This window comes from Chrysochloris asiatica, unplaced genomic scaffold (assembly GCF_000296735.1).
Source record: "Chrysochloris asiatica unplaced genomic scaffold, ChrAsi1.0 scaffold00101, whole genome shotgun sequence".
Classification (NCBI taxonomy): domain Eukaryota; kingdom Metazoa; phylum Chordata; class Mammalia; order Afrosoricida; family Chrysochloridae; genus Chrysochloris; species Chrysochloris asiatica.
The window spans coordinates 5,027,669-5,037,313 of record NW_006408619.1 but is presented as its reverse complement, the minus strand read 5'-3'; the positions used below and the strand labels follow the sequence as shown (position 1 = coordinate 5,037,313).

Here is a 9,645-nt window from a genome sequence, read left to right as displayed (position 1 = left end):
AAGTCTGTTCTGAGTCATAGCCACCCCATGTACAACAGAAGAAAACATTGTCTAGTTTTGTAACATCTACACAATTGTCGTTATGTATGAGTCCATTGTTGTAGCAACTCTATGAATGTATCACCTTAAGGGATTTCCTCCTTTTTGCATTTTCAATAGTTTTCAGCAACCGCATAATTCAATTGTGTCAATTAGTTGAGATTCCTTTTTCGTTGTCCAGCTTTCACATGAATGGTCAATGAAAAAGAGGAAGATTCTCAATAAGATGGATGGACATAATGGTATCAACAATGGGCCCAAACAACAATTGTCAGAATAGTGCAGGACAGGGCAGTGTTGTGTTCATAGTGTCCATATGAGTCTGAACAGACTTGACAACATCTAGCAACAACAGCTTTCACATGTGTATGTTGTGTTGTTGTTAGGTGTTGACTCAGTTCTGATTCACAGAAACCCTATATAGGATTTTCAAGGACGTGAATCTGGACAAGAGCAGTAAGCTCACCTTTGTCCCAAGAAGCAACTAACCAGTGAGCATGAACACTGACCTTGTGGTTAGCAGTCCAGTGTTTATTCTACAAAGCCACTATATGAATCAATGGAAATGCCATGGCTTGAGTTAGGCACACTTTAGTCTTCATTAACACTTTAAAGAAGTCTTTTGCAGCAAATTTGTTGACTGTTGCTTCCATGGACTTTGATTATGGCTCTAAGTAAAATCAAATCCTTGACAACTTACATATTTTCTCCATGTATTATGATGTTGTTTTGGTCCCCAGTTGTGAAAATTTTTGTTTTCTTTATATTGAGGTATTAATTTGTGTAAAAGGCATAACCTTTGATCAGCAAGTAAGGTTTTATCATCTGCAAATCACAGGTTGTTAATGAGCCTTCTTCCAATCCTGATGACATGTTCTTCTTCAGACATTCCAGTGTCTTGAATTATTGGCTCAGCGTACATATTGAATAAGTGTGGTGAAAGACTACAGTCCGGACACACACCTTTCCTGATTTTACACACAATGTATCTTTGTTCTATTTGAACTAATTCCTCTTTGCTTTATGTGTAGGTTCTGCATGAGCACAATTTGGTGTTCTGGAATTCCCATTGTTTGCAATATTATGCATAGTTTTTTTTGTTTTTTATGACACACATAGTCAAATATCTTAGCAATAGGCAATAAAGCACAGGTAAACATATTTCTGGTATTATCTGCTTTTAGCCAAAATCATCTGACATCAGAAATGATATCCCTATTTCACCTCCTTTACTTAATCTGGCTTGAATTTCTGGCAGCTTCCTACTGATGCACAGCTGCAACCTATTTTGAATTATTTTCAATAAAATGTTACTTAGGTGTGATATTAATGATATTGTTCAATGATTTCCACATTCCATTGGATGCCTTTCTTTGGAAATAGCACAATTATTGATCTCTTCTAGTTGATGAATCAAGTAACTGTCTTCTACATTTATTGACATAGATCAGTCAGCTTTTCCAGTGATACATCAATTTGTGGCAACGCTTCATTTGATATTCTGTCAATTCCTTTAGCCTTGCTTTTCACCAATGCCTTCATTGCAGCTTTCACTTTTTTCTTCAATACTATCTTGACATCTTGGCCTCATGAAATGGTTGAATGAGAATTATTAATTATTTTTGGTATAGTGATTCTCTGTACTCCTTCCTTCACCTTCTGATGGTTTCTGCATCAGTCAACATTCTGCATTAATGTCCTTCAATTTGAAAGCTTGAGACTTGAATTCTTTCTTTAGTTCTTATAGCTTGAGAAATGTGGTTGTGCTTCACTTTTGGTTTTCCAATTCCAGGTGTTTGCACATTTTGTTATAATACGTTTTTTGTCTTCTCAAATCACCCTTTGAAATTTTCTGTTTAGCTCTTTTTCTTCATCATTTCTCTTCCATTAGATTGACCAGGAAGCAGTTGTCCAAGTTTCTTGAGTAGATGGCTTGCCACTTTCAGCTTTGCATCTGTTTGTTGAAACAGTGCAACTGCTATTGTTATATTAATTCTTAGAGTTTGGTTTTCAAGAATGCCTTCATTAAAGCTGAAATTCCTTCCTGCAATACCATTGGTTCTTGATTATGTTCTACCTCTTGAAATGGTTGAATGTTGACCAATTATTTTTGGCATACTGATTGTATATTCCTTTCATCTTCTTTAGATGCCTGTGTAGTTCAACACTTTGCCATATAACCCTTCAATATTGCAACACAGGCTTGATTTTTTTTTTTTTCTCATTTCTTAGAGTTTGAGAAATTCCAAGTGTGCTCTTTGTTTTTGGTTTACCAACTCCAAATCTTAGCACATTTCAATATACTTTATCTTTTCTTTTCAAACCATCTTTTGAAATCTGTTTATTTTACCTTAGCATTCTAAAGCAAGTTTCAGAGTCCCTTCTGACATTACTTTTGGTCTTTTCTTTTTTCTCTTTTTATGAACCTTTTTTTTCTTAATGTATGATGGTCTCTAGTCTTTAGTGTTCAATTAGTCCAATCAATTAATTCAATTAGTCAAATCAGTTCCTGTTCTTGTGATGGGCTCTAAATTCAGGTTGTTGTTGTTATAAGTGCCATTGAGTCGGTTCCGATCCATAGCGATGCTGTATAGGGTTTTCGAGAAGCAGCTGATCAGCTTGAACCGCTGACCTTGCATTTCAAATGGTTTTGCAGTCTGGTACATTAACCTACAGAGCCACAACAGGACTCCATCTAAATTCAGGTGAGATGTATTAAATGTCATAATTTGACTTTGCTGGACTTGTTTTAATTATCTTCAGCTTCAACTTGAATTTGTATCTGAATAATTGGTGGTCTGTTCCATAGTTTGCTCTTGGCCTTGTTCTAACTATATTATGCTTCTCCATCATCTCATTGCACAGAATTAGTCAACCTGATTCCTGTGTAGTCTTCTAATGAGGCCCAGGTGTACGCTGTTGTTGTTATGTGCCATCAAGTAAGTTCCAATTCTGTGACACTGTGATGGGTTTCTGAGGAGCTGCTGGTAGGTTTGAACTATCAATCTTGAGGTAAGCAGTCTAGTGCTTACCTACAGTGTTACATCATGACTCCCAATGATTGTTGTTGTTGTTAAGTTCAGTAGAGATGACTCTGACTGATAGCAATCCTATATAGTGTTTCTAAGGAGTAGCTGGTGAGTTTGAACTACTGACCTTGTGGTTGGTAGTACAGTACTTATCCTGCGGTACCATACCAGGACTCCATGTGTATAGTCAGTGTTTATGCTATTGAAAAAATTTAATCACAAGTACAGGGTCGCTATGGGTCGGAACCGACTCGACGGCACTTAACAACAACAACAAATTATCAATGCATCTTGATCTCAAGTTTGGTTAGTTTCAGACTGCAAAAATTGGTAAGTCTTTTTTTCATCTTTGAGTATTAGTCATATTTACTGGTTTTCACAGTAAGTATATAAATAGCATCCTATTACTGGCAATATTGTTCCTCTGAATATTGAAATGTTATTGTTGAAAATGACTGTGAAGACATTTGTCTTCATTTTATTGCTTCCAGGGTAGATAAATATCAATGCACTTCAATGCCAAGTGCATTGATATTCAATGCATTCAATATCAATGCAGTGATATTCAATGCATTCAATATCAATGCATTCAACTCACTAATGCCAAGGATATCAGTCTTTAAGCATTTCCATTTCATTTTTGCTGTTGTTGCTGTTAGGTGCCGTCAAGATCATGCCCACTCATAACAACCCTATGCACAATAAAATGACCCAATGGTCAGTTGTGAGCCAACCTCACAACTATTAGTACCCTTATTACCCTTCAGCCATTGCTGTTGCCATGGGGAAGTTGTCTTCCTCTTTTTCACTGACCCTGTACTTTACCAAGCATGACGTCCTTCTTCAGAGACTGGTCCCTCATGTCCAAAGTGTGAGAGACAAAGTATAGCCATCCTGGCTTTTAAGGAACATTCTGGCTGTACTAATTCTAAGATAGATTTGTTTGGTGTTCTGGCAGACCACGATAATTTTTATTCTTCTTCAAGACCATAATTCAAACTATCAATTCTTGTATGGTCTTCCTTATTCATTGTCCAACTTTCACTTGCATTTGAAGTTATTGAAAATACCATGGCTTGGGTCAGGTGAACCTTAGTCCTCAAACTGACATCTTTGCACTTGACCATCTTAAAGTCATATACAATATATTTGCCTAATGCAGTATTCTTGACTGCTGCTTCCATGAGTGTTGATAGTGAATCCAAGCAAAATTAAGTCTTTGACAACTTGAATCTTTTCTCCATTCATCATGATGTTATTTTATTGTTCCAGTAGTGAGGATTTTTGCTTTCTTTACACTGAGGCACAACCCAAACTGAAAACTGCAAACTTGGATATTCATCAATATTTTAAGTTCTCTTCACTTTCAGCAAGCAAGGTTGTATCATCTGCGTACCACAGGTTGTTAAAGAGTCATCCTCCAATCCTGATACCACATTCTTCTTCATCTAATCCAGTTTCTCAGATTTTTTGCATAGCATACAGATTGAATAAGTATGGTGAAAGAATATAACCCTTACACACACCTTTCCTGATTTTAAACCATTCAGTATCTCTTAGGTCTGTTCAAACTACTGCCTCTTGGTCTATGTACAGGTTCCTCATGACCACGTTTAAGTGTATTGGAATACCCATTCTTTGGAATGTTAGCCATAAGTTGTCATGATCCACACAGTTGATAAGATTTTGCCTAGTCAATAAAACACCGATAAACATCTTTCTGATATTCTCTGCTTTCAACCAACAGCCGTCTGATGTCAGCAGTGAAATCCTCTTTCTGAATCACCTTGAGTTTCTAGCAGTTCCCTGTTGATGTACTGTTGCAGCAGTTTTTGAATTTAATTTTTGATGACCTCCAATTTTCCTTGATTCATTGTTTTCATATTCTGTGTTCCAATTACTAATGAATGTTTGCAGCTGTTTCTTCTCTTTTTTGAGTCTTGCCACATCAACAAATAAAACTCTCGAAAACTTGATACCACCCATGACATTAAAATCAGCTCTATATGAGGAGGCAGCTCTTCACCCATCTCTTCTGAGTGCCTTCCAAACTGAGGGGTTCCTCTTTCAGCACTATATAAGACAATGTTCTGCTACTCATAAGGTTTTCACTGGCTAAATTCTGGGGAGAGGAAGTAGAGTGCCAGGTACTTTGTCTTATTCTCTCTTAGGCTGGAAGTTCCACTGAAACCTGTCCATGGTAGTGGTATTTGAAATATTGGTGGTGTGATTCTAGTATCACATAACATGCAAACTACCTCGTACAACAAATTGATAGACAAGTTGTTGTTGTAAAGTGTTGGTAATTAGGTCTGACTCACCGCGACCCTGATTACTGTTACCAAGGAACAAGCTGGTGAGTTCGAACTGCCAACCTTGCAGTTAGTGAACAGTTCAGTGCTGTTCCTATAGCACCACACCAGGACTCCTTGTTGTTGTTGTTGTTAAGTGCCGTCGAGTTGGTTCTGACCCATAGCAACCCTGTACAGGGTTTCCGAGGGTGTAACTCTTTACGGGAGTAGAAAGCCTCATCTTTCTCCCGTGGAACGGCTGGTAGTTTCGAACTGCTGACCTTAAGGTTCACAGCCCGATTCGTAACCACTAGCTACCAGAGCTGCTTACCCTTATTTAAATGTTACAACTCTTTTTTCATCTAAAAATTATTTTAAACTCAATGACCATTTGAATTCCATGTTTGCTTTCAGGGATGATAAGACAAGCGTCTTCTTATCCCCATCTCCTTTCACCAGCCCCGTCTGGACAGGTTGGAATCCACTCAGTGGAGATTCTACCTTCCCCTGTACCGTCTGAAACTAGGCTCCCTCTTGAAAACTTATAAGCCAGTCACTTCATGCCTTTGTAGCTTCCCCACTCCCCATTTTGGGTAGCCAATATCTGAGTAGCCCATCTCTGTCATATTGTCAGCACCAACCCATGTACAACAGAACTAGAGATTCCCTGTTGCTCGATCACCATCTCAGTTGTTGGTAATCTCAAGTCCACTTTTGCAGGCACTGTGTATGTTGAGCACCTTTGAACCTAAAGGTATCATCTCCCAGCCTTATAATGGATAGTATTCTTTTGTCATTCATTTTTTTAAGTGTTTTATTGTGAATTATGTGATAGTTTACATGGGAGAACATCAACTTTACATTCATCCTATTGTATGTTGTTTCATTGCAATGGTTACAATCACCTCCATGCGTCATCAACCAACCAAGGGGTACACCTGCAAGCCTTCCACCTCATAATGAGCACACAGTCCCTCTTTCTCTCTGGGTCTAGAGTCCCCAACCATTCCATCTCTCCACGTCGTCATCTCTGTCTCCATCTCTGGTGTCACTGCTTCTCTTGGTAGCCCTCACTTTTGTCCCTATTTTTTCATTGATGGCCTTCATAATTCTGGGTTTCACATTTAGTACTTTAATCCATGCTGAGTTGGATTTTGTATAAGGCATGAGGTAAATGTCTTGTTTTAGTCTTTTGCATATCGCTTTACAGTTCTGCCAGCACCATCTGTTGAAAAGACTATCCCCTCCCCATGCGGTATATTTAGGTGCTTTGTCGAAAATCAGTTGGCTGTATGTGGATGGGTTAATTTCTGGATTCTCGATTCTGTTCCATTGACCAATTTATCTTTCATTGTACCAGTACCAAGCTGCTTTGACCACTGTAGCTGTGTAATAAATTTTGAAGTCAGTGAGTGAGAGGTTTCCAATTTTATTCTTGTTCTTAAGCAGTGCTTTACTTATCCTGGGTGTCTTTCCTTTCCAGATAAAGTTTAAAGTTTATAATCTCTTTTTCTATGTCTTTGAAGAATGCTGCCTATCCCCCTCTTCCACTCACTAGTAGACCAAAGCAACAAAGTATTTTGTCCTCCTTTGCTCCGAGGTTCCTGTGGCGTTATTTCATGGTGGGTCTGTTCCCCCACTTGGTCTTGCCATTTTGTCTCTCCCAAGTTGTCGGCTCCAGGCCACAGAGCCTGGCAGGTTCTAAAGTACTAGATTTCTTACTTCTGCTAAAAGTTTCACTAGCTATAAACCTTCAAACTTTTTAAATATTCCTACCTACATTGTTCAGAGTTTTGGAGCTCTACTCTGAACCCACTTCATCTGGTATTCTGTGGTATTGCTGATGGAGATCTTCACTGCACCTCTACCCTATCCACCATAAAGCCCTGACCCTATTCACTGGGTTTTAAATGGCTAATTTTCAAAAGTAGATCACAAGACCATTTTTCCTTCTCTATATTTGTCAAGAATCTCCACTGAAACCTGCTTACCTTGGGTGATTCTGCTGGTACTGGAATAACATCAAAATGCAAGACACCTCAGAATGATTAACTGACAGATTAGTAGAGGCAAAGAGTTGTGATTAACTATAAACACAATAGAAATACTTGCAATAAACTTTGATGAATTCTAAAGTAGGCATGCTGGAATAAAAAGTAGGAGCACATACTTAAATATTCCTGCGGACTCAGAATGAGCATGAGACACATTCTGGTATGGAATTTAGTAGTTATAAGTTTGAAAAATAATGAAATAAGATGCAACTGGGATGAATGAAAACCTAGAATTCCTGGACCCTGCTCAACTTTCAAACAATTATATTCTATTTTGTCCAGATAAGTTACCTTTCTCAGTTTGACAACCAACTGGGGTATGCTTCAAATTCAACTCAGTCACCACCTAACGAAAGCCTGAATCTTCATTTCCTTCTTTTGTGTTCTCTGATATCAGCCAGTAATTTCCATATTCTCACTGCTGCTGTTGCTTACTTATCTTCTATTTTTCTAGACGATAAATTCCAGAATAGGAAACTGTCAATTCTACTCTCCATAATATTATTGGCATCTAACATATTTGGATTTTAATGAAGGTTTATTGAATTGTGAATGAAGAATGAAAATCAAATGATCATATATTCAGTATGAGCTAAATGGTTTAAAATGTACTATCTATATATATCCTAAGTCACAAACTTTAGCAAAAAACAAAATAGATATCTAATAAATATATACTGACATATTGAAGAAAACTACTATAAATCTATCTGAAAACATCCAATGCTTGATTTTCATAACACTGCTCAAATTACTTTAAAATGGCCTCTTCTAATTTATATTCAGGGAACACAAGTATATAAAGAGATTTACTGTTTGTGCTTAGAAACACAAATCTCTGAGATGGCTCTATTAGAACAAGCCATTGGTGGTTCAGTGATAGAATCCTAGTTTTGAAACCCTGCTTCAATTCCAAACCAATGAACTTCACACACAGACATCATGCATCTGTCAGTGGAGACTTATCTGAGGGGGCTTCAAAAAGTTCAAGAAAAAAATCTGTTATCTTGAATGACATCTTTTTACAAACTTTTTCAAGCCCATCATATGGTGCTCCATATAATAAGCACTGGAATGTGAATTACAGGGTTCATGGTTCAAGCCACCAGACGTGCCACAGAGAAAGATGAGATTTTCTGCTCCCAGGAAGACATAAAGCCTTGGAAACCCTACACAGGATTGCTATGAGCTGAACCACCTGGATGACATAACAACAGTAGCGATACATGTTGCTATGATGTTAGATGTATTTAGTGGAGCTTCCTGACTGACATGGATTAGGAAGAAAGGCTTGGCGATTTACTTCCAAAAATTAGCCAGTAAAAACCCTATAAATCACAAAGGTCAAACCCAAAACCAATCACGGGGCTGACACAGGATTGGGGAATGTCTGATGTCACTATAAATCAGAGGCAGACTCAGCCACAATTAACAAACAAACAAGATTTATTGGAGTGAAGACATGGTAGAACTTGTTGAAGCATTGCTGGAGGACTTGAACAGACACCTATTCCACATAGTCCAGGAAGACTTTGTGGCTAAGGGTCCGTTACAATTCAAAGTTAAATTTTAAAGTGACGATTACTGATAGACAAACCTTCATAAGCCGACCTCTGAGTTTCTCAGCACATTAGGATGGAGATGGTGCTCCAAGTGGGGAATCATGCATCTAGGACCCAGGGATGCATCCCAGGGAGGATGGTCCTTTTTTCCTAATGCCTCAACTTAAATAAAATCTCAGTTTAAAACCATGGTTTCTTTGGTTTTATGGGGCTATTCCTTCAGGGGATCTGGTTTATTGCATTTACATTGATCACATGGGAAGATTAAGGTTTGCAGCAATAAACCACTTTTTCTTCTTGGTTATTTGAAGTCAAATTATTTTTAAAGGATCAGAGGTCATTTGAGGCTCATTTGATTATCCCAAGTGCCAAATCCCCTCCTTATTTTTGCTGAAAAGAAAGATTTTCAATGGACATTTAAAATTTACAGCTCCCAGTTCTTCAGGAACTCCCAAAAGATTCCTGCTGGCAACCTTATTAGCATTGCTGCCTCTTGATTTTTACTTAATTCCTTTTAATGTTCTATCATAATACTAACAGGCATTATGGAATTTAAGACTACAAAGGAATCATGATTTTTCACTTTATCATTAAGTCTATAGTGAGTTAATAAATTGTTTATAATGTGCTCTGAGATCATTTAAGAAGGGGTTAAAAAAAAAAAAAAAAA

General features: G+C 37.7%; 1 protein-coding gene across 1 annotated transcript in view; it reads right to left on the bottom strand.

Moving 5' to 3' along the window:
• Window positions 1–9,645, bottom strand: part of LOC102818791 (cytosolic carboxypeptidase 4-like) — a 1,058,651-nt gene that overhangs the window by 232,360 nt on the left and 816,646 nt on the right. Inside the window, 1 exon segment of the mRNA XM_006867161.1 lies at window positions 4,783–4,801. Within this exon segment, the coding sequence (XP_006867223.1) occupies window positions 4,783–4,801 (19 nt within the window).